Source organism: Bombina bombina, chromosome 2 (assembly GCF_027579735.1).
Source record: "Bombina bombina isolate aBomBom1 chromosome 2, aBomBom1.pri, whole genome shotgun sequence".
Taxonomy (NCBI): domain Eukaryota; kingdom Metazoa; phylum Chordata; class Amphibia; order Anura; family Bombinatoridae; genus Bombina; species Bombina bombina.
This window is the reverse complement of record NC_069500.1, coordinates 801,024,207-801,050,082: the sequence shown is the minus strand read 5'-3', so window position 1 is coordinate 801,050,082 and position 25,876 is coordinate 801,024,207. Positions and strand designations below refer to the sequence as shown.

Below are 25,876 nucleotides of genomic sequence, written 5' to 3'. Positions count from 1 at the left end.
TTTTATCAAAGCGTGGTTTTTCTGAGTCGGTTATTGATACCCTGATCCAGGCTAGGAAGCCTGTTACCAGAAAGATTTACCATAAAATATGGCGCAAATACCTATACTGGTGCGAATCCAAACGTTACTCCTGGAGTAAGGTTAGGATCCCTAGGATATTGTCCTTTCTACAAGAAGGTCTAGAAAAGGGTTTATCGGCTAGTTCATTAAAGGGACAGATTTCAGCTCTGTCCATCTTGTTGCACAGGCGTCTGTCAGAAAATCCAGACGTCCAGGCTTTTTGTCAAGCTTTAGCTAGGATCAAGCCTGTGTTTAAAGCCGTTGCTCCGCCATGGAGTTTAAACTTAGTTCTTAACGTTTTACAAGGTGTTCCATTTGAACCCCTTCATTCCATTGATATAAAATTGTTATCGTGGAAAGTTCTATTTTTAATGGCTATTTCCTCGGCTCGAAGAGTCTCTGAGTTATCAGCCCTACATTGTGATTCTCCTTATCTGATCTTTCACTCAGACAAGGTAGTTCTGCGTACTAAACCTGGGTTCTTACCTAAGGTAGTTACTAACAGGAATATCAATCAAGAGATTGTTGTTCCATCCTTGTGTCCAAATCCTTCTTCAAAGAAGGAGCGTCTTCTACACAATCTGGATGTAGTTCGTGCCCTCAAGTTCTACTTGCAGGCAACTAAAAATTTTCGCCAAACTTCTTCCTTGTTTGTCGTTTATTCTGGACAGAGGAGAGGTCAAAAAGCTTCTGCTACCTCTCTCTCTTTCTGGCTTCGTAGCATAATACGTTTAGCCTATGAGACTGCTGGACAGCAGCCTCCTGAAAGAATTACAGCTCACTCCACTAGAGCTGTGGCTTCCACTTGGGCCTTTAAGAATGAGGCCTCTGTTGAACAGATTTGCAAGGCTGCAACTTGGTCTTCGCTTCATACTTTTTCCAAATTTTACAAATTTGACACTTTTGCTTCTTCGGAGGCTATTTTTGGGAGAAAGGTTCTTCAGGCAGTGGTTCCTTCTATATAATGAGCCTGCCTATCCCTCCCGTCATCCGTGTACTTTTGCTTTGGTATTGGTATCCCAGAAGTAATGATGACCCGTGGACTGATCGCACATAACAGAAGAAAACATAATTTATGCTTACCTGATAAATTCCTTTCTTCTGTTGTGCGATCAGTCCACGGCCCGCCCTGTTTTTTAAGGCAGGTAAATATTTTTTAAATTATACTCCAGTCACCACTTCACCCTTGGTTACTCCTTTCTCGTTGATTCTTGGTCGAATGACTGGGACTGACGTAGAGGGGAGGAGCTATATCAGCTCTGCTGGGTGAATCCTCTTGCATTTCCTGTTGGGGAGGAGTTATATCCCAGAAGTAATGATGACCCGTGGACTGATCGCACAACAGAAGAAAGGAATTTATCAGGTAAGCATAAATTATGTTTTTTTTTTTTTTGACAAAACATGTTAATCAGGTTAGAGAATCTGATTTTCCTAATTCTGGATAGCATAATAAAAATCTGTTACAAGACTTTGCAATACAGGGATTTTTTTTGTAACTATTACGGGCACATGCCATATTTGAAAAAAGCAAACAAACCATTTTGGTAAAGTAGTAAATGGCTGCATTAGTTGAATTGTGTTTTTTCTGTATTCAAATAATGCAAAGATGGTTTAGATAAAGACAAGGAAGTTCTTAAAAAGATAATGCAGGTATATTTTGTTCAAAGCACAGCCTTACAGCAAAACTGGAGAAAAAAACTGCTGCTCCAGCAGCCCTGTACGTGCAGAACTGTGCTCCTAAACTAAATGAGTTTCAAGCATCAATGTGTAACATGCACACTCATTGCAAAGGACTAATGGGTGGCACTATAAGAATGCTGAGTGGCCTGCAAAGAATCCAGCTGCTCTGGGCTGAATTGTAGATGTAGCTGGTGGGGGCACAAAACTATGGACCCCTGATGTATATTTGTAAATTTCCTGATTTATAATTGACTGATTCCTTCTTTAGAGGTTCTAATTTTGTGCTTTGCCTTTTAGGAAGCAGAGGGGCTGAAAGAATTGTTGTGATGGACAAGTCAAAGGGTGAACCTGTTATAAGTGTAAAAACGTCATCTGACTCAAAAGAAAGAGTAAGTGTCCTTTTGTACAGATTATAAGTGTTTGTTTTTTATCTTTCCTTAGATAACAGCCAGGAGTGTGTAGCCCTCTATGTACCCCTGAGGAACTGACATTGGACCAAATGTGTTGTATGTTTTTTTTTGTTGGGCTGTGATGATTTTAACCTGGAGAATACATAAAGGGACAGTAAAGTCAAAATTAAACTTGGAATATTAAATGGATTTGATAGAGCATGACATTTTTATACAACTTTTCAGTTTAATTGTGTTATCAGTTTTGCTTAGTTCTCGGTAAAATTTGTTAAAGTAATTCTAGGTGAGTTTAGGAGTGTGTATCTTAAGCCTTCTCGCAACAGTGTTTACAGCAATCTGATACAAGCCCCACTGGCGCTCTGAGCAGCTGCAACACTTAAAATGCTGGTGCACTGAGAATATCTAGTTATGCTTCACATGCACGTGCATTGATAAATGTTAACACTAAAACAGTTATAAATTTTAATAGAACCATTTTTGCAAATACATGTATATTGGAAATATGTTTCTATTCAAAGATGTAATTCATCTATGTGCAATTACATTTTCACCGGAATGTCCCTTTAATTTTGACTTTACTGTCCTTTTTAGCTTAATTTCTACTATAGCCATTGGGCTCTATTTTTTGGTGTTATATAGCTCTATGTACTCTAGAGGAAGTGATAAGGCTTATTGTCTAGTTGAGCATACACTTTTGGTGGTGTTTTTAGGGAAAAAGTCATTCATTTGAGCTTTAGTATATGTAAGCAAAGTAAACAAATTATATCCCCAATGAAATGTTTTCATGCATAGATTTTAAAGTCTCTTAAGCATAGGAAATTTTTTTTACTTTTTTGTCAGCTAGTCTTTTAACTTGCAAACTGTGCTTTCCTCATTCCCCCTAAATTGATGGGGCGACCTGGAGTGCATATTAGTTAAGGCTCTTCACAGCTATTTCCTATACACCTGTGTTTCTCAACTCCAGTCATCAGGCTAGATTTCTATATCAGAACAGGTAAAATAAGATGATCCGTAACCATGGACACTAACCTGCCCTTACCCATCAGCTGATTATTAGAGCTGTAGTTCAGATATCATATAAATCTGTCATGTCCAGGTCTACTTGACTGAAGATGAAACACTGCTATATACTTCACCCTAGAACAGGCTCTAATAAGCCATAATTATTTTTACTTTTACTTTTCAATTTTAAATTATTCCTTTGGTAATAGAACTGTTTTGGAATCAATTTCAGCTTTATAAAATAGTGCAACAATTTGCAATATGTACATTTAATGTGCTTTTATAGAATACAAAGGATTTGAATAATCTTTTTTATATATATGTAGAGTTCTAAAAGCCGGGAACGCAAATCTAAAAGTAAAGAAAAGAAAGAGATTCTTTCCTTTGAGAAGATTAAAGAGCAGAGGGAACGTGAGCGGCAAAGGCAGAGAGAACGAGAGATAAGAGAAATGGAGAGACAAAGGTAAGTTATCCCATAACAAACTAGGACTCTTTATATTTCATAAATGTCGGGGTGGGGGCATAAGGAAAAAATGCATTTTGATTTTTTTTTAAACTTAAAATTGAAGGACGTTGTCATACACTGTTTTTACCAACATGACTGCATTCACCTCCCAGTTACTGACAATATTACCTGTCGGCATTACCTGTAACAACTTGATATGTAACATTGTACCGTCACATGTTGAAATATTTAGGTGTCTAAAATATTTAAAATTTACTTTCCTTTATTAATCTGCCGTTGTGTTAATAACGTTTTAGTAGACAAATATAAAAGTATTGACGTGTCTTTCCTGTAAATTTAAAACAGAGAAAGAGACAGAAGAGCACGAGAGAGAGTTGTTATGATTCGGGAACGTGAAGAGAGAGAGAGACTTAACAGAGAACGTGCTCGTCTTGAGTTTGAAAGACATAGGCTTGATCGGGAAAGAATGGAGCGGGAAAGACTTGAGCGAGAGAGAATGCGCATAGAAGAGGAAAGGCGACGAGAACAGGAATATATTCAGAGGGAGCGGGACGAGCTGCGCCGCCAACGAGAACAACTTCGTTACGAACAAGAGCGCAGACAAGGAGTGAGAAGGCCTTATGACTTAGATGGAAGGTACTGTGTTTTTTTTTATTTGTGTTTTTTTTGTTTAAGGATATGTGTCAGTCTGCCTCAGTGCTCTCAATGGGACGATAAGGTCAAAACTAAACTTTCATGTTTCAGATAGATCGTACAGTTTTAAAGGAAGGGTAAAGCTCTTGAGATTTTTATATAAGTTTTTGGTTTGGTGCAATGAAACATTTGAATGAAGCAACATTTTTTTTGCCAACCCCCCCATCTTCCCCCCCCATTTCATTTTAGCTCTGAAAATTGAGCACTGACCTTGGCTAGCTTTGTCTGCAGACTAAAGCCCAGGCTGGCTCCGGCAAATAAGGCAAATGGTGGGTGGAAAATAATTGCAGTAAACAGGATTTGTTTTAAAAAGTCAAAAAAACTTAGACAGTCAAGTCCAAAATTTAAATTTCATGATTCAGATAGGGCATGCAATTTTTTAACAACTTTCCAATTTACTTTTATCATCAAATTTGCTTTTTTCATGGTATTTTGTTGAAAACTAAACCTAGGTAGGCTCATGCTAATTTCTTAGTCTCCTCTTATCTCAGTGCATTACGACAGTTTTTCATGTAGTTTGTGCTAGTTCATGTGTCGTGATAACATTGTGCTCCCATCTAGTTGAGTCAGCACCGATTCGCTAGTGAAATCTGTCAAAAGAACTGAAGGAGGCAGTTTGCAGAGGCTTAGATAATAAATTAAAGGTAAACAGAGGTTAAAGGGACAGTCAACTCTATTTTTTTTATTTAAAAAGATATACTCCCTTTATTGCCCATTTCCCAGTTTTGCACAGAAAACATGGTTATATTTAGGGATGCACCGAAATTTCGGCAGCCGAAATTTTCGGCCGAAAATGAGCCTATCCCGAAAGAGGGGCAAACCGGCCGAAAATTGCGTGCTCTATCTGCCCCACACCTACACTTACTGGCCGCCGCTTACTGCATCCACTTGCACCTAAAATTAAGGATGGTGCAGCTAGAGGCCTTCTAGGCCGTTTAATTAGCAACTACATTTCCCACAACACCACTCACTGCAGCACAGCCTCCTCCCTCCTTTCCTACCTAGAGCGGTTCCTTCCTCTTTTTGCAAAATCTTCACTTCCTGTTCTGAAAGGCTCCGGTGTACTGTTTGCTTAGTGCTGTAGAAGAAGAGTTGCTCCAGTTCAGCTCTGTGAGAATCAACGGAGGTTTGATTTACAGTTGTGTAGTGTGAGGAGGTAGAGGGGGGTTGCTCTGTGTTATGCTGTTGTAAATCAAACCTCCGTTGTCTCTAACAGAGCTAAACTGCTGAACTGGAGCAACTCTTCCTCCACAAAATGCTGAATAATTGCAGTAATAGACAAAGCTTCTACGTTTTAAATCCCTAGTAAACAGTTATACAAGCAGGGCTTTTACTTAGTGTGTGTACCACATGTGTGACTTTGTTGTGCTGTTATTTAGTCTGTAAATAGTGTATGTGAGCTGTGTATAACATATTTACTGTATAACCTATATATATATATATCTACTCATAACCTAAATATACAAAGCTTATCTGCTCTTTATTAAACCCAACAAATACCACATTACAGTTCTGTGCTGTTATATAGCCTGTACATAGTGTGTGTGAGCTGTGTATAACACATAAATATCTAATACAAAGCTTATCTGCTCTTTATTAAACCTAACAAATACCAAGCTGTAGCTCTGTGCTGTTATTTAGTCTGTAATTAGTGTGTGTGAGCTGTGTATAACATAACTATATTACACATGCAGTATTCCTGATCTGCCAATAAATATTAATACTGCAGTGTAAACCATTTCTTGCAAGTTTGAATTATCTAGCCCTTACTGTTTTGCATAGATAGAAAGGTTTTCTAGGACTATACTTAATTTGGATAACTAGTAAACCAAAAGAAAATCTTAAATCTGATTCTGTTACATAGAACTGAATGAAGAATGTATATTGATATTAAATAATCAACAATATATTATTCTTCTCTCATTCATATATAACAAACAGATTTAACAGATTTTTATTTATATTGCTTTTTAAAGTTATTTTTCTGTCCAATTTCAGTGTGGTTAATGGTTATTTACTGGCTTGTAGTTTTTTTTTTTTATTTCAGATCCATTAAATTCATTAAAAACTAATAAAATTATAGAAAAAAAACTATTTTAAAATCATTTTTGAAAAAAAGTCAGTTTCGGTTTTCGGCCAAGGGCATCCTGAATTTTCGGTTTCGGTCCAGAATTTTCATTTCGGTGCATCCCTAGTTATATTAATACTTTTTACCTCTTATTACCTTGTTTCTAAGCATCTTCTGACGGGCCCCCGATCACATGACTTTAAATTTATTATCTTTTGACTTGCATTTAAGTCTATTTGTGCTGTGGTGTTAGAATCCACGGGCATCAGCACAATGTTATCTATATGGCTCACATGAACTAGCTTGCCCTGTTGTGAAAAGCAAATACAAAAGCATGTGATCATAGGGCAGTTTTTAGGGACTTCGAAACAGACATATATTTAGAGATTTAAAGGTTATAAAGTATATTAACATAACCATGTTGGTTGTGCAAAGCTGGGGAAGGGATAGTAACGGCATTTATATTTCTAATGACATGGTGAGTCCACGGATCATCAGTAATTACTGTTGGGAATATCACTCCTGGCCAGCAGGAGGAGGCAAAGAGCACCACAGCAAAGCTGTTCAGTATCACTTCCCTACCTACAATTCTCAGTCATTCTCTTTGCCTCTCGTGCAAGGAGGAGGTGAAGTGTTTGGTGTCTGAAGAAAATGGATTTATTTCACTTCAATCAAGATTTTATTATTTTTATAGGATTGCTCTGATCTTTTCCTTTCAAGATGGGTCTAGCCGTACTCCACGTTAGTCTCTTCAGTAGGGAAGTGGTGGCTTTTAAGCAGTTAGGAAAATGCAGCAAAGCACCCTTTACAAGTTCCTAACAGGTTTCTGCCCTGGTATAGAAAGCCTGAGTAGGTTTACTGTCTTTTTTTTTTTCATAGGTCTCTGAGGAGTGGCATCCTCTCCTACTTGGTGAGGTCGTCTGACTGCCGGACGACTGGATTGCAGGTAAGTACCTTTTGCCTTTTATCTAGGGGAGACTGAGCACTTTTAAGGATCTGCAGCCTTTATTATGGGACACAATATCCTAGCTGTGATTTTATTTATGGCAGTGGGCAGGCACTTTCTGTGTGACATGAGAAGCAGTTTCCCCCTTTGTGAATGAGGGGGTTAACAGTTACATGAGGCTCTATTTTTGTTAGCCTGTTTTCAGCACTACTTGGAGATTGAACGTTTATTTTTATCTAAGCGTGGGTACTCGGAACCGGTCTTTGTGACCTTGTTCCAGGCTTGTTAGCCTGTGACAAGACTGATTTTCCATATATGGCATAAAAATCAGTTTTGGTGTGAATCCAGAGGCTACTCTTGGAGTAGTCAGGACTCCTAAGATTTTGTCTTTCTCCAGGATGGTCCGGAGAAGGGTTTGGCAATTGCCTTTTCTTCTGCTCGGAGAGTCTCGGAACTCTCGACGTTGCAGTGTGATTCCCCTTTCCTTAAAGGGACAGTCTACCATAGAATTATTGTTTTAAAAGATAGATAATCCCTTCCCCAGTTTTGCATAACCAACACAGTTATATTAATATACTTTTTACCTCTGTGATTACCTTGTATCTAGGAACCTCTTCCTGCCCCCTGATCACATGACTGTGACTGTTTATTATCTATTGTCTTAAATTTAGCATTGGTTTGTGCTAGATCTTAAATAACCCCCTGTGCCTGAACACAGTTATCTATATGGCCCACGTGTACTTTCTGTCTTTGTGTTGAAAAGAGATTTAAAAAGCATGTGATAAAAGGCAGCCCTCAAAGGTTTAGAAATTAGCATATGAGCCTACCTATGTTTAGTTTAAACTAAGAATACCAAGAGAAAAAAGCAAATGTGATGATAAAAGTAAATTGGAAAGTTGATTAAACTTAAGTCCTATCTGAATACTGAAAGTTTAATTTATACTAGACTGTCCCTTTAAGTTTCCTTCTGATAAGGTGATTTTGTGTACTAAGTTAGGTGTTCTTCCTAAAGTTGTTTTGGACAGGAATATTTATCAGGATATCGTTGTTCCTTCTTGTGTCCTAATCCTTCTTATTAGAAGGGTTTGCTGCTCAACCTAGATGTGGTGCCTGCGCCGATATCTAAGGACTGTCGCCAGTCTTCTGCTTTGTCTGCTTCTCTGGGAAACGTAAGGGTCAGAAAGCTACGGTTGCTGCTTTCGCTCTGGCTGAAGAGTAATCGTTTGGCCTATGAAACTGCTGGACAGCAGCCTCCTGAGAATCATGTTCATTCCACAAGTGCTGTTTCTTCCTCATGGGCCTTCAAAAATGAAGCTTCTGTGGAACAGATTTGCAAGACTGCATCTTGGTCCTCTCTACATACTTTTTCAAAATTTGCTACTTTTGCCTCAGCTGAGGTTTCTTTTGGGAGAGAGGTTCTTCAAGCAGTGGTGCCTTCTATTATAGGTTACCTGTCTTGTTCCTCCCTTATCTGTGTCCTCTAGCTTGGGTATTGGTTCCCAATAGTAATTACTGATGAACCGTGGACTCACTGTGTCATTAAAAAGAAAACAAAATTTATGCTTACCTGATGCATTTATTTTTCTTGACACGGTGAGTCCGCGGCCCGCCTGCCTTTTTTTTTTCTCTCAGTTTTTTATTATATAAACCTCAGGCACCCCTGCACCTTGGTGCTTCCTTTCTCTCCTTTGGTCGAATGACTGGGGATTGTGTGTAGGGAAGTGATGTGGTGCTCTTTGCCTCCTGCTGGCCAGGAGTGATATTCTCAACAGTAATTACTGATCTGTGGACTCACTGTGTCAAGAAATAAATACATTTATCAGGTAAGCATAATTTTGTTTATGTCCCTTTAAGAGTGAATTAAACAGTGTTAGTTATGCAAATCTGTGGAATAGGTAAAGGGATTATCTTTTATTTTAAACAAACATTTTCAACTATTCTCTCCTTTTTAAGACTTGGCTGATATATTTTATAGCATTGCAGCAAAAATGTTGTGCAATTACAATTTGTAACAGACTTTCCAATTTACTTCCGTTATCAAATTGTGCAATCTTTTTATGTACACACTTTGAGGCACCAGATTCTACTGCACATGTGCAAATTTAAGTTTTGAAAATTTTCACTACACCACTTTTAAAATTCAGATTAAGTGCTGTAGTATTTTTATTATGCATTTGTTTTTGCAATTTACTGGTCCTTTAAAACTTCGCTTTTTGGTCAAGCCTGATTTAAAAGGGCAAAGGCAACAACTGTGTATGTAAGCTATAAGTAAGCATTTCAACTGAAACGTTGGTCAGTAAAATCAGCTGGGTGGTGTGCTTATTAAATAGTCCCTGGGGAGAACACTGAAAAATACTTATCCCTAAACTAAAATAGCTAAGTAAGCAAAATATAAAATGTGTTGGTTTACTGTAGAAAAAAAGAAACCTAAAAGCTTAAATCCTTTTTTCCCCATGCTGATCAAAGAATATCACTGATATAACACAATGTGAAACACAATAGATGGATTATGCATAAACAAGGATATGTTGCAGATATTTTTCCACAAATTTTGGTCAATACTTTTACTTCAAGTAACATATTTGTGTAAGAGAAGGGGAGATTGTGTAACATTACAAATTTAAAACAAAGCTGGAGATTATGCCAACTGAAAACTTGCATGGGGTAGATCAACTGATAAGGTTATACAGCATACTTTAGTAGTTTATTATGCATTTGGAACTTAAAGGCTTTAGTAAATGTTAACATTGTAAAAATATGCACTTAGTTTTATCATTTGTGCACTACTTTGTGCTGATTGGTTTCAATCTTTTACAGAAGAGATGATGCCTACTGGCCTGAGTCCAAACGATTGGCTTTGGATGATAGGTATAGGGATTTTGGCAGACAAGACCGTCTTTCTGATTTTGACCATCGGGAACGTCCACGATACCCAGATCTTCCAGTGGATAGGTTTGTAAAATATATTGCTACTATTGTGTATTTTTTTTTTAATGGATTTCTTTCATGTAATTAACAAGAGTCCATGAGCTAGTGACGTATGGGATATACATTCCTACCAGGAGGGGCAAAGTTTCCCAAACCTTAAAATGCCTATAAATACACCCCTCACCACACCCACAAATCAGTTTTACAAACTTTGCCTCCAAGGGAGGTGGTGAAGTAAGTTTGTGCTAGATTCTACGTTGATATGCGCTCCGCAGCAAGTTGGAGCCCGGTTTTCCTCTCAGCGTGCAGTGAATGTCAGAGGGATGTGAGGAGAGTATTGCCTATTGAATGCAGTGATCTCCTTCTACGGGGTCTATTTCATAAGGTTCTCTGTTATCGGTCGTAGAGATTCATCTCTTACCTCCCTTTTCAGATCGACGATATACTCTTATATTTACCATTTCCTCTACTGATTCTCGTTTCAGTACTGGTTTGGCTTTCTACAAACATGTAGATGAGTGTCCTGGGGTAAGTAAGTCTTATTTTCTGTGACACTCTAAGCTATGGTTGGGCACTTTATTTATAAAGTTCTAAATATATGTATTCAAACATTTATTTGCCTTGACTCAGAATGTTCAACTTTCCTTATTTCCAGACAGTCAGTTTCATATTTGGGATTATGCTTTAATTATCATATTTTTTCTTACCTCAAAAATTTGACTTTTTCCCTGTGGGCTGTTAGGCTCGCGGGGGCTGAAAATGCTTCATTTTATTGCGTCATTTTTGGCGCGGACTTTTTTGGCGCAAAAATTCATTTCCGTTTCCGGCGTCATACGTGTCGCCGGAAGTTGCGTCATTTTTTGACGTTATTTTGCGCCAAAAATGTCGGCGTTCCGGATGTTGCGTCATTTTTGGCGCAAAAAGCATTTAGGCGCCAAATAATGTGGGCGTCTTTTTTGGCGCCAAAAAATATGGGCGTCGCTTTTGTCTCCACATTATTTCAGTCTCATTTTTCATTTGCTTCTGGTTGCTAGAAGCTTGATGTTTGGCATTTTTTTCCCATTCCTGAAACTGTCTTATAAGGAATTTGATCTATTTTGCTTTATATGTTGTTTTTTCTCTTACATATTGCAAGATGTCTCACGTTGCATCTGAGCCAGAAGATACTACAGGAAAACCTCTGCCTGCTGGATCTACCAAAGCTAAGTGTATCTGCTGTAAACTTTTGGTAGCTATTCCTCCAGCTGTTGTTTGTATTAAATGTCATGACAAACTTGTTAATGCAGATAATATTTCCTTTAGTGATGTACCATTGCCTGTTGCAGTTCCCTCAACATCTAAGGTGCAGAATGTTCCTGATAACATAAGAGATTTTGTTTCTGAATCCATAAAGAAGGCTTTGTCTGTTATTTCTCCTTCTAGTAAACGTAAAAAGTCTTTTAAATCTTCTCTTTCTACAGATGAATTTTTAAATGAACACCATCATTCTGATTCTTTGGACTCTTCTGGTTCAGAGGATTCTGTCTCAGAGATTGATGCTGATAAATCTTCATATTTATTTAAGATGGAATTTATTCGCTCTTTACTTAAAGAAGTACTAATTGCTTTAGAAATAGAGGATTCTAGTCCTCTTGATACTAATTCTATACGTTTAGATAAGGTTTTTAAAGCTCCTGCGGTTATTCCAGAAGTCTTTCCTGTTCCTAATGCTATTTCTGCAGTAATTTCTAAGGAATGGGATAGATTGGGTAATTCATTTACTCCTTCTAAACGTTTTAAGCAATTATATCCTGTTCCGCCTGACAGGTTAGAATTTTGGGACAAAATCCCTAAAGTTGATGGGGCTATTTCTACCCTTGCTAAACGTACTACCATTCCTACATCAGATGGTACCTCGTTTAAGGATCCTTTAGATAGAAAAATTGAATCTTTTCTAAGAAAAGCTTATCTATGTTCAGGTAATCTTCTTAGACCTGCTATATCATTGGCTGATGTTGCTGCAGCTTCAACTTTTTGGTTGGAAACTCTAGCGCAACAAGTAACAAATCGTGATTCTCATGATATTATTATTCTTCTCCAGCATGCTAATAATTTCATCTGTGATGCCATTTTTGATATTATTAGAGTTGATGTTAGATTTATGTCTCTGGCTATCTTAGCCAGAAGAGCTTTATGGCTTAAGACTTGGAATGCTGATATGGCTTCTAAATCAACTCTACTTTCCATTTCTTTCCAGGGAAACAAATTATTTGGTTCTCAGTTGGATTCTATTATTTCAACTGTTACTGGTGGGAAAGGAACTTTTTTACCACAGGATAAAAAGTCTAAAGGTAAAAACAGGGCTAACAATCGTTTTCGATCCTTTCGTTTCAACAAAGAACAAAAGCCTGATCCTTCGTCCTCAGGAGCAGTTTCAGTTTGGAAACCATCTCCAGTCTGGAATAAATCCAAGCCTGCTAGAAAGGCAAAGCCTGCTTCTAAGTTCACATGAAGGTACGGCCCTCATTCCAGTTCCGCTGGTAGGGGGCAGGTTACGTTTTTTCAAAGAAATTTGGATCAATTCTGTTCACAATCTTTGGATTCAGAACATTGTTTCAGAAGGGTACAGAATTGGTTTCAAGATGAGACCTCCTGCAAAGAGATTTTTTCTTTCCCATGTCCCAGTAAATCCAGTGAAAGCTCAAGCATTTCTGAATTGTGTTTCAGATCTAGAGTTGGCTGGAGTAATTATGCCAGTTCCAGTTCCGGAACAGGGGATGGGGTTTTATTCAAATCTCTTCATTGTACCAAAGAAGGAGAATTCCTTCAGACCAGTTCTGGATCTAAAATTATTGAATCGCTATGTAAGGATACCAACGTTCAAGATGGTAACTGTAAGGACTATATTGCCTTTTGTTCAGCAAGGGAATTATATGTCCACAATAGATTTACAGGATGCATATCTGCATATTCCGATTCATCCAGATCATTATCAGTTCCTGAGATTCTCTTTTCTAGACAAGCATTACCAATTTGTGGCTCTACCGTTTGGCCTTGCTACAGCTCCAAGAATTTTCACAAAGATTCTCGGTGCCCTTCTGTCTGTAATCAGAGAACAGGGTATTGTGGTATTTCCTTATTTGGACGATATCTTGGTACTTGCTCCGTCTTTACATTTAGCAGAGTCTCATACGAATCGACTTGTGTTGTTTCTTCAAGATCATGGTTGGAGGATCAATTTACTAAAAAGTTCTTTGATTCCTCAAACAAGGGTAACCTTTCTGGGTTTCCAGATAGATTCAGTGTCCATGACTCTGTCTTTAACAGACAAGAGACGTCTAAAATTGATTACAGCTTGTCGAAACCTTCAGTCACAATCATTCCCTTCGGTAGCCTTATGCATGGAAATTCTAGGTCTTATGACTGCTGCATCGGACGCGATCCCCTTTGCTCGTTTTCACATGCGACCTCTTCAGCTCTGTATGCTGAACCAATGGTGCAGGGATTACACGAAGATATCTCAATTAATATCTTTAAAACCGATTGTTCGACACTCTCTAACGTGGTGGACAGATCACCATCGTTTAATTCAGGGGGCTTCTTTTGTTCTTCCGACCTGGACTGTAATTTCAACAGATGCAAGTCTCACAGGTTGGGGAGCTGTGTGGGGATCTCTGATGGCACAAGGAGTTTGGGAATCTCAGGAGGTGAGATTACCGATCAATATTTTGGAACTCCGTGCAATTTTCAGAGCTCTTCAGTTTTGGCCTCTTCTGAAGAGAGAATCGTTCATTTGTTTTCAGACAGACAATGTCACAACTGTGGCATACATCAATCATCAAGGAGGGACTCACAGTCCTCTGGCTATGAAAGAAGTATCTCGAATTTTGGTTTGGGCGGAATCCAGCTCCTGTCTAATCTCTGCGGTTCATATCCCAGGTGTAGACAATTGGGAAGCGGATTATCTCAGTCGCCAAACGTTGCATCCGGGCGAATGGTCTCTTCACCCAGAGGTATTTCTTCAGATTGTTCAATTGTGGGGGCTCCCAGAGATAGATCTGATGGCCTCTCATCTAAACAAGAAACTTCCCAGGTATCTGTCCAGATCCCGGGATCCTCAGGCGGAGGCAGTGGATGCATTATCACTTCCTTGGAAGTATCATCCTGCCTATATCTTTCCGCCTCTAGTTCTTCTTCCAAGAGTAATCTCCAAGATTCTGAGGGAATGCTCGTTTGTTCTGCTAATAGCTCCGGCATGGCCTCACAGGTTTTGGTATGCGGATCTTGTCCGGATGGCATCTTGCCAGCCATGGACTCTTCCGTTAAGACCAGACCTTCTGTCACAAGGTCCTTTTTTCCATCCGGATCTGAAATCCTTAAATTTAAAGGTATGGAGATTGAACGCTTGATTCTTGGTCATAGAGGTTTCTCTGACTCCGTGATTAATACTATGTTACAGGCTCGTAAATCTGTATCTCGAGAGATATATTATAGAGTCTGGAAGACTTATATTTCTTGGTGTCTTTCTCATCATTTTTCTTGGCATTCTTTTAGAATACCGAGAATTTTACAATTTCTTCAGGATGGTTTGGATAAGGGTTTGTCCGCAAGTTCTTTGAAAGGACAAATCTCTGCTCTTTCTGTTCTTTTTCACAGAAAGATTGCTATTCTTCCTGATATTCATTGTTTTGTACAAGCTTTGGTTCGTATAAAACCTGTCATTAAGTCAATTTCTCCTCCTTGGAGTTTGAATTTGGTTCTGGGAGCTCTTCAAGCTCCTCCGTTTGAACCTATGCATTCATTGGACATTAAATTACTTTCTTGGAAAGTTTTGTTCCTTTTGGCTATCTCTTCTGCTAGAAGAGTTTCTGAATTATCTGCTCTTTCATGTGAGTCTCCTTTTCTGATTTTTCATCAGGATAAGGCGGTGTTGCGAACTTCTTTTGAATTTTTACCTAAAGTTGTGAATTCCAACAACATTAGTAGAGAAATTGTGGTTCCTTCATTATGTCCTAATCCTAAGAATTCTAAGGAGAAATCATTGCATTCTTTGGATGTTGTTAGAGCTTTGAAATATTATGTTGAAGCTACGAAATCTTTCCGTAAGACTTCTAGTCTATTTGTTATCTTTTCCGGTTCTAGGAAAGGCCAGAAAGCTTCTGCCATTTCTTTGGCATCTTGGTTGAAATCTTTAATTCATCTTGCCTATGTTGAGTCGGGTAAAACTCCGCCTCAAAGAATTACAGCTCATTCTACTAGGTCAGTATCTACTTCCTGGGCGTTTAGGAATGAAGCTTCGGTTGACCAGATCTGCAAAGCAGCAACTTGGTCTTCTTTGCATACTTTTACTAAATTCTACCATTTTGATGTATTTTCTTCTTCTGAAGCAGTTTTTGGTAGAAAAGTTCTTCAGGCAGCGGTTTCAGTTTGAATCTTCTGCTTATGTTTTTTGTTAAACTTTATTTTGGGTGTGGATTATTTTCAGCAGGAATTGGCTGTCTTTATTTTATCCCTCCCTCTCTAGTGACTCTTGTGTGGAAAGATCCACATCTTGGGTAGTCATTATCCCATACGTCACTAGCTCATGGACTCTTGTTAATTACATGAAAGAAAACATAATTTATGTAAGAACTTACCTGATAAATTCATTTCTTTCATATTAACAAGAGTCCATGAGGCCCACCCTTTTTTTGTGGTGGTTATGATTTTTTTGTATAAAGCACAATTATTCCAATTCCTTATTTTATATGCTTCGCACTTTTTCTTATCACCCCACTTCTTGGCTATTCGTTAAACTGATTTGTGGGTGTGGTGAGGGGTGTATTTATAGGCATTTTAAGGTTTGGGAAACTTTGCCCCTCCTGGTAGGAATGTATATCCCATACGTCACTAGCTCATGGACTCTTGTTAATATGAAAGAAATGAATTTATCAGGTAAGTTCTTACATAAATTATGTTTTTCGTTGTATTATAATTGGTGCTCAGTGCCGCTTAATTAACAAAGGTATATTATAATTGATCAAATGTGACGTCTAGGAACATTTTTACATTAAACTTAAATTTATTAAACTTAATATCTGTTCACAGAGTACTGTTTTAACCCTTTAACAAACAACGTACCTTGTATAAGTGGTCATAAGGGTTTTGCTTGCGCAACTTTGCGGACTCTTGTCAGCAGCAAGACCTCCACTATTTCCGACGTGTGAAGGTGTACGTCGGTTATTAAATGGTTATTAGGGCTGCTGTCCTGTGCCTTTTTCTGCCAGGATCTCGCTAACAGTGGCAAGATTGCGATATTCCTGCATGCTCCACGAATGGGCAGTGCAGAAATGGGACATGCAAAAGGAGATGCTGTGTCCCTCTCTACGTCTGGTAGCAGTGGTGCCGATCGTTGATGGAGAGGGGGAATAAAGGGTATAGGGGGGGTAAAAATCACTTGGAGGGGGGGAGGTGGGGTAAATGAGGGGGCAGCTATACTACATAAAATTTGTTAGAATTTTTCTTTATGTAAATAGATACATTGAAAGAAAACTATGTACTAGCAGACAGCTGTCGGGTACCTAAGATGGCGGAAACTAGTTAGAGGGGGAGGGTTAGAGAGCTTTTTGGCAGTTAAGAATTTAAGGGGTGTAATCCTACACTGTAGCTAATATTTTTTTTTTTTTTTTTAAATCAGGTAGGGATTAGTGGGTGTGCAGGATCTGTTGGGAGAGTAATCCACTCTTTCCACTAAAGCTAAACTTAACCTTACAAGCTACTTGATTACCCCCTTAATTGCCAGGACTTTCGAAAGTGGTGCGCAGCTATAGAGATATACATACATATATACATATACATATAGATATATATATCTACACACACACACATATAGATATAGATATATATATACACACACACACACACACACACACACACACACACACACACACACACACACACACACACACACACACACACACACACACACACACACACACACACACACACACACACACACACACACACACACACACACACACACATATATATACACACACATATATACACACATATATATATATATATACACACACATATATACACACATACTGTATCTCTAATCACATTTTGCACCAAACGACATAAAATATAACAAAATTGGGCCTAGATCAATACCTTCGGTTGTCTACTTAAAAAAAAAAAATATATAGTTTTGTTGGGTAAATAAAAAAGCTCTTTCTGTTTAAATGAAGTGATAGCAAAAATGCTCTAATCTTTTGAGGAAGTTTATTCTGAATGCCTGGTCCTTAAGGGGTTAACTGTATTAATAAATATATATATATATATATATATATTTCATACTGTTATTAATTTGATATATTCTACAATCACATTTATTTTTTGTTTTTCAGAAGAGACAACACCAGAACTGGCTTGGGAGGCAGAGATCTAGTGAGTTTTATACGTTCACACTTGTTTTCTGTTGGTACAGTTATGGGAAAAAATATATGGTTTCTCAGCCATTATAAATGTTATCACTTTATTGCTATTTGTGAATTGTTTCTTGGGTGGATATATATCTTTCTCTCTCTCTCTGTCTCTGTCTCTCTCCGCTCCCGCTCTTCCTCTCCAAGAAACCCAATTCACCAATAGTAATGTCATAAAGTGTATGTGTGGTGAAAATTTATTTATATTGGAACATATTTGGGTAAACCAATGTCTTGTATCTGCCAGATCCTGCATTGTTACATAAGTTGTATGTCAGGATGTCTAGGCATCCTTATAACAGCTCTCATCTGTTACCACACACCATTAAAATGGAGGTAAAAATCTTATAAAGATATGGCATACATGATATTTCTCTTGTAAGGTGTATCCAGTCCACGGATCATCCATTACTTGTGGGATATTCTCATTCCCAACAGGAAAACTTCCTGTTGGGAATGAGAATATCCCACAAGTAATGGATGATCCGTGGACTGGATACACCACAAGAGAAATAAATTTATCAGGTAAGCATAAATTGATTTTGCATTCTTTTAGATTTTTAAAAACTTGATTGCATAACAGATTTTGTAGTGTAACTACAGCATACAAATAAAAAATCTTAAAAGAAATACAGATCTATACTACACAATACCTTAAAGGGACACTAAACCCAAAAACTTTCTTTCATGATTCAAGTAGATAATACAATTTTAAACATTCCAATGTACTTTTATCTAATTTGCTTCATTCTTTAGATATCCTTACAATTGTATGCTTTTTCTAAATCATAAAAGAATAAATTTGAGTTTAATGTCCCTTTATTATACATATTAAGGATATCCCAGTTTTTATATGCTTTCATCCAGATGGTCTGGACGTAATAAGTAATATTAAAGGGCCATAATACCCAAATGCTGAAACATGTGAAAGTGATGCAGCATAGTTGTAAAAAGCTGACTAGAAAATATCACCTGATCATCTATGTAAAAAAGAAAGATATTTTTCCTCAAAAGTTTCTCAGTAGCCACATCCCATTGTAAAGGGCTTCTAAGCAACAAATTAGTATGTCAGTCCTGGGACAGTGGAAGGAGCAAGCTTTTGTGCACTCATGTTATTTCCCTATTCAGTGCAAGAAAGTTTACAATGAAATCTCATGAGATCACAGTAAAAGAGTTCATGACCTTAGCACTGCTGATGCTGATTGGCTGCTGTTCATTTCTTATTTTTTACCTGCATCAGTTTCAAGTGCTTTAGCATATGAGTATTATGTCCCTTTAATTTATCTGTATGTAGCATAACTGAATGCTCTGAGGTAAAGGGTGCATATATATATATATATATATATATATATATATATCTCTATCTCTATCTCTATCTCTATCTCATCTATATCTATCTATCTATCTATCTATCTATCTATCTCTATCTATCTCTATCTATCTCTATCTCTATCTATCTATCTCTATCTATCTCTATCTATCTATCTCTATCTATCTCTATCTATCTATCTATCTATCTCTATCTATCTATCTCTATCTATCTATCTCTATCTATCTATCTATCTATCTCTATCTATCTATCTCTATCTATCTATCTCTATCTATCTCTATCTATCTATCTCTATCTATCTCTATCTATCTATCTCTATCTATCTATCTATCTCTATCTATCTATCTCTATCTATCTATCTCTATCTATCTATCTATCTATCTATATCTATCTATCTCTATCTATCTATCTCTATCTATCTATCTATCTATCTATCTCTATCTATCTATCTATCTCTATCTATCTCTATCTATCTATCTCTATCTATCTCTATCTATCTATCTATCTATCTCTATCTATCTATCTCTATCTATCTATCTCTATCTATCTCTATCTATCTATCTCTATCTATCTATCTCTATCTATCTATCTCTATCTATCTATCTCTATCTATCTATCTATCTCTATCTATCTCTATCTATCTCTATCTATCTCTATCTATCTCTATCTATCTATCTATCTCTATCTATCTATCTATCTCTATCTATCTATCTATCTATCTCTATCTATCTATCTCTATCTATCTATCTATCTATCTCTATCTATCTATCTCTATCTATCTATCTCTATCTATCTATCTCTATCTATCTATCTCTATCTATCTATCTCTATCTATCTATCTCTATCTATCTATCTATCTCTATCTATCTCTATCTATCTATCTCTATCTATCTATCTCTATCTATCTATCTATCTCTATCTATCTCTATCTATCTCTATCTATCTATCTCTATCTATCTATCTCTATCTATCTATCTATCTATCTCTATCTATCTATCTCTATCTATCTATCTATCTATCTCTATCTATCTATCTCTATCTATCTATCTCTATCTATCTCTATCTATCTATCTCTATCTATCTATCTCTATCTATCTATCTCTATCTATCTCTATCTATCTCTATCTATCTATCTCTATCTATCTATCTCTATCTATCTATCTCTATCTATCTATCTCTATCTATCTATCTCTATCTATCTATCTCTATCTATCTATCTCTATCTATCTCTATCTATCTATCTATCTCTATCTATCTATCTCTATCTATCTATCTCTATCTATCTATCTCTATCTATCTATCTATCTATCTATCTATCTCTATCTATCTATCTCTATCTATCTATCTCTATCTATCTATCTCTATCTATCTATCTATCTCTATCTATCTATCTATCTCTATCTATCTATCTCTATCTATCTATCTATCTATCTATCTATCTCTATCTATCTATCTCTATCTATCTATCTCTATCTATCTATCTATCTCTATCTATCTATCTCTATCTATCTATCTCTATCTATCTATCTATCTCTATCTATCTATCTATCTCTATCTATCTATCTCTATCTATCTATCTATCTATCTCTATCTATCTATCTCTATCTATCTATCTATCTATCTCTATCTATCTATCTCTATCTATCTATCTATCTATCTCTATCTATCTATCTCTATCTATCTATCTCTATCTATCTATCTATCTCTATCTATCTATCTATCTATCTATCTCTATCTATCTATCTCTATCTATCTATCTCTATCTATCTATCTCTATCTATCTATCTATCTCTATCTATCTCTATCTATCTCTATCTATCTCTATCTATCTCTATCTATCTCTATCTATCTCTATCTATCTATCTCTATCTATCTCTATCTATCTATCTCTATCTATCTATCTCTATCTATCTATCTCTATCTATCTATCTCTATCTATCTATCTCTATCTATCTATCTATCTCTATCTATCTCTATCTATCTCTATCTATCTCTATCTATCTATCTATCTCTATCTATCTATCTCTATCTATCTATCTATCTATCTCTATCTATCTCTATCTATCTCTATCTATCTATCTCTATCTATCTATCTCTATCTATCTATCTCTATCTATCTCTATCTATCTATCTATCTCTATCTATCTATCTATATCTATCTATCTATCTCTATCTATCTATCTCTATCTATCTATCTCTATCTATCTCTATCTATCTATCTCTATCTATCTATCTCTATCTATCTATCTCTATCTATCTATCTCTATCTATCTATCTCTATCTATCTATCTCTATCTATCTCTATCTATCTATCTCTATCTATCTATCTCTATCTATCTATCTCTATCTATCTCTCTCTATCTATCTATCTCTATCTATCTATCTATCTCTATCTATCTATCTCTATCTATCTATCTATCTATCTATCTCTATCTATCTATCTCTATCTATCTATCTCTATCTATCTATCTATCTATCTCTATCTATCTATCTATCTATCTCTATCTATCTATCTCTATCTATCTATCTCTATCTATCTATCTCTATCTATCTATCTCTATCTATCTATCTCTATCTATCTCTATCTATCTATCTCTATCTATCTCTATCTATCTATCTATCTCTATCTATCTATCTCTATCTATCTATCTCTATCTATCTATCTCTATCTATCTATCTCTATCTATCTCTATCTATCTATCTCTATCTATCTATCTCTATCTATCTATCTCTATCTATCTATCTCTATCTATCTATCTCTATCTATCTATCTCTATCTATCTCTATCTATCTATCTCTATCTATCTATCTCTATCTATCTATCTCTATCTATCTCTCTCTATCTATCTATCTCTATCTATCTATCTATCTCTATCTATCTATCTCTATCTATCTATCTATCTATCTATCTCTATCTATCTATCTCTATCTATCTATCTCTATCTATCTATCTATCTATCTCTATCTATCTATCTATCTATCTCTATCTATCTATCTCTATCTATCTATCTCTATCTATCTATCTCTATCTATCTATCTCTATCTATCTATCTCTATCTATCTCTATCTATCTATCTCTATCTATCTCTATCTATCTATCTATCTCTATCTATCTATCTCTATCTATCTATCTCTATCTATCTATCTCTATCTATCTATCTCTATCTATCTATCTATCTCTATCTATCTATCTATCTCTATCTATCTATCTATCTATCTCTATCTATCTATCTCTATCTATCTATCTCTATCTATCTCTATCTATCTATCTATCTCTATCTATCTATCTATATCTATCTATCTCTATCTATCTATCTCTATCTATCTATCTATATCTATCTATCTATCTCTATCTATCTCTATCTATCTCTATCTATCTCTATCTATCTCTATCTATCTCTATCTATCTATCTCTATCTATCTATCTCTATCTATCTCTATCTATCTATCTCTATCTATCTATCTCTATCTATCTATCTCTATCTATCTATCTCTATCTATCTATCTATCTCTATCTATCTATCTATCTCTATCTATCTCTATCTATCTCTATCTATCTCTATCTATCTCTATCTATCTATCTATCTCTATCTATCTATCTATCTCTATCTATCTATCTATCTATCTCTATCTATCTATCTCTATCTATCTATCTATCTCTATCTATCTATCTCTATCTATCTATCTCTATCTATCTCTATCTATCTATCTCTATCTATCTATCTCTATCTATCTCTATCTATCTATCTCTATCTATCTATCTCTATCTATCTCTATCTATCTCTATCTATCTCTATCTATCTATCTCTATCTATCTATCTCTATCTATCTATCTCTATCTATCTCTCTCTATCTATCTATCTCTATCTATCTATCTCTATCTATCTATCTCTATCTATCTATCTCTATCTATCTATCTCTATCTATCTATCTCTATCTATCTATCTCTATCTATCTATCTCTATCTATCTATCTATCTCTATCTATCTATCTCTATCTATCTATCTCTATCTATCTCTCTATCTATCTATCTCTATCTATCTATCTCTATCTATCTCTATCTATCTCTATCTATCTATCTATCTCTATCTATCTATCTATCTCTATCTATCTATCTATCTCTATCTATCTCTCTCTATCTATCTATCTCTATCTATCTATCTCTATCTATCTATCTCTATCTATCTATCTATCTCTATCTATCTATCTATCTCTATCTATCTATCTCTATCTATCTATCTATCTCTATCTATCTATCTCTATCTATCTATCTCTATCTATCTATCTCTATCTATCTCTATCTATCTATCTATCTCTATCTATCTATATCTATCTATCTATCTCTATCTATCTATCTCTATCTATCTATCTCTATCTATCTATCTATCTATCTATCTCTATCTATCTATCTCTATCTATCTATCTATCTATCTCTATCTATCTATCTATCTATCTCTATCTATCTATCTATCTATCTCTATCTATCTATCTCTATCTATCTATCTCTATCTATCTATCTATCTATCTCTATCTATCTATCTATCTCTATCTATCTATCTATCTATCTCTATCTATCTATCTATCTATCTATCTCTATCTATCTCTATCTATCTCTATCTATCTATCTATATCTATCTATCTCTATCTATCTATCTATCTCTATCTATCTATCTCTATCTATCTATCTATCTATCTCTATCTATCTATCTATCTATCTCTATCTATCTATCTATCTATCTCTATCTATCTATCTATCTATCTATCTCTATCTATCTATCTATCTATCTATCTCTATCTATCTCTATCTATCTCTATCTATCTATCTCTATCTATCTATCTATCTATCTCTATCTATCTATCTATCTATCTATCTATCTATCTCTATCTATCTATCTATCTATCTCTATCTATCTCTATCTATCTATCTCTATCTATCTATCTATCTCTATCTCTCTATCTATCTATCTCTATCTATCTATCTCTATCTATCTATCTATCTATCTCTATCTATCTATCTCTATCTATCTATCTATCTCTATCTATCTATCTCTATCTATCTATCTCTATCTATCTATCTCTATCTATCTATCTATCTCTATCTATCTATCTATCTCTATCTATCTATCTATCTCTATCTATCTATCTATCTCTATCTATCTCTATCTATCTCTATCTATCTCTATCTATCTATCTCTATCTATCTCTATCTATCTATCTCTATCTATCTATCTCTATCTATCTATCTCTATCTATCTATCTCTATCTATCTATCTCTATCTATCTATCTATCTCTATCTATCTATCTATCTCTATCTATCTATCTATCTCTATCTATCTATCTATCTCTATCTATCTCTATCTATCTCTATCTATCTCTATCTATCTATCTCTATCTATCTATCTATCTATCTATCTATCTATCTATCTCTATCTATCTATCTATCTCTATCTATCTATCTCTATCTATCTCTATCTATCTATCTATCTCTATCTATCTATCTATCTCTATCTATCTATCTATCTCTATCTATCTATCTCTATCTATCTATCTATCTATCTATCTCTATCTATCTATCTCTATCTATCTATCTCTATCTATCTATCTCTATCTATCTATCTCTATCTATCTATCTCTATCTATCTATCTCTATCTATCTATCTCTATCTATCTATCTCTATCTATCTATCTCTATCTATCTATCTCTATCTATCTATCTATCTCTATCTATCTATCTATCTCTATCTATCTATCTATCTCTATCTATCTCTATCTATCTCTATCTATCTCTATCTATCTCTATCTATCTATCTCTATCTATCTATCTATCTATCTCTATCTATCTATCTCTATCTATCTATCTCTATCTATCTATCTCTATCTATCTATCTATCTCTATCTATCTATCTATCTCTATCTATCTCTCTATCTATCTATCTCTATCTATCTCTATCTATCTATCTCTATCTATCTATCTCTATCTATCTATCTCTATCTATCTATCTCTATCTATCTATCTCTATCTATCTATCTATCTCTATCTATCTATCTATCTCTATCTATCTATCTATCTCTATCTATCTATCTATCTATCTCTATCTATCTCTATCTATCTCTATCTATCTCTATCTATCTATCTCTATCTATCTATCTATCTATCTATCTATCTATCTATCTCTATCTATCTATCTATCTCTATCTATCTATCTCTATCTATCTCTATCTATCTATCTATCTCTATCTATCTATCTATCTCTATCTATCTATCTATCTCTATCTATCTATCTCTATCTATCTATCTATCTATCTCTATCTATCTATCTCTATCTATCTATCTCTATCTATCTATCTCTATCTATCTATCTCTATCTATCTATCTCTATCTATCTATCTCTATCTATCTATCTCTATCTATCTATCTCTATCTATCTATCTCTATCTATCTATCTCTATCTATCTATCTATCTCTATCTATCTATCTATCTCTATCTATCTATCTATCTCTATCTATCTCTATCTATCTCTATCTATCTCTATCTATCTCTATCTATCTATCTCTATCTATCTATCTATCTATCTCTATCTATCTATCTCTATCTATCTATCTCTATCTATCTCTATCTATCTATCTCTATCTATCTCTATCTATCTATCTATCTATCTCTATCTATCTATCTATCTATCTCTATCTATCTATCTATCTCTATCTATCTATCTATCTATCTCTATCTATCTATCTATCTATCTATCTCTATCTATCTATCTATCTCTATCTATCTATCTCTATCTATCTCTATCTATCTATCTCTATCTATCTATCTATCTCTATCTATCTATCTATCTATCTCTA

General features: G+C 35.3%; 1 protein-coding gene across 2 annotated transcripts in view; it reads left to right on the top strand.

Annotated features, from left to right (window-relative positions):
* LOC128649625 (scaffold attachment factor B2) overlaps positions 1–25,876 on the top strand; it is a 69,723-nt gene that overhangs the window by 39,395 nt on the left and 4,452 nt on the right. For both annotated transcript variants that reach the window (XM_053702990.1, XM_053702991.1), the window contains exons 11-15: positions 2,038–2,129; positions 3,479–3,615; positions 3,964–4,254; positions 10,143–10,277; positions 17,624–17,663. In XM_053702990.1, coding sequence (XP_053558965.1) covers positions 2,038–2,129; positions 3,479–3,615; positions 3,964–4,254; positions 10,143–10,277; positions 17,624–17,663 — 695 coding nt within the window. The remainder of the gene's footprint in view (positions 1–2,037; positions 2,130–3,478; positions 3,616–3,963; positions 4,255–10,142; positions 10,278–17,623; positions 17,664–25,876) is intronic.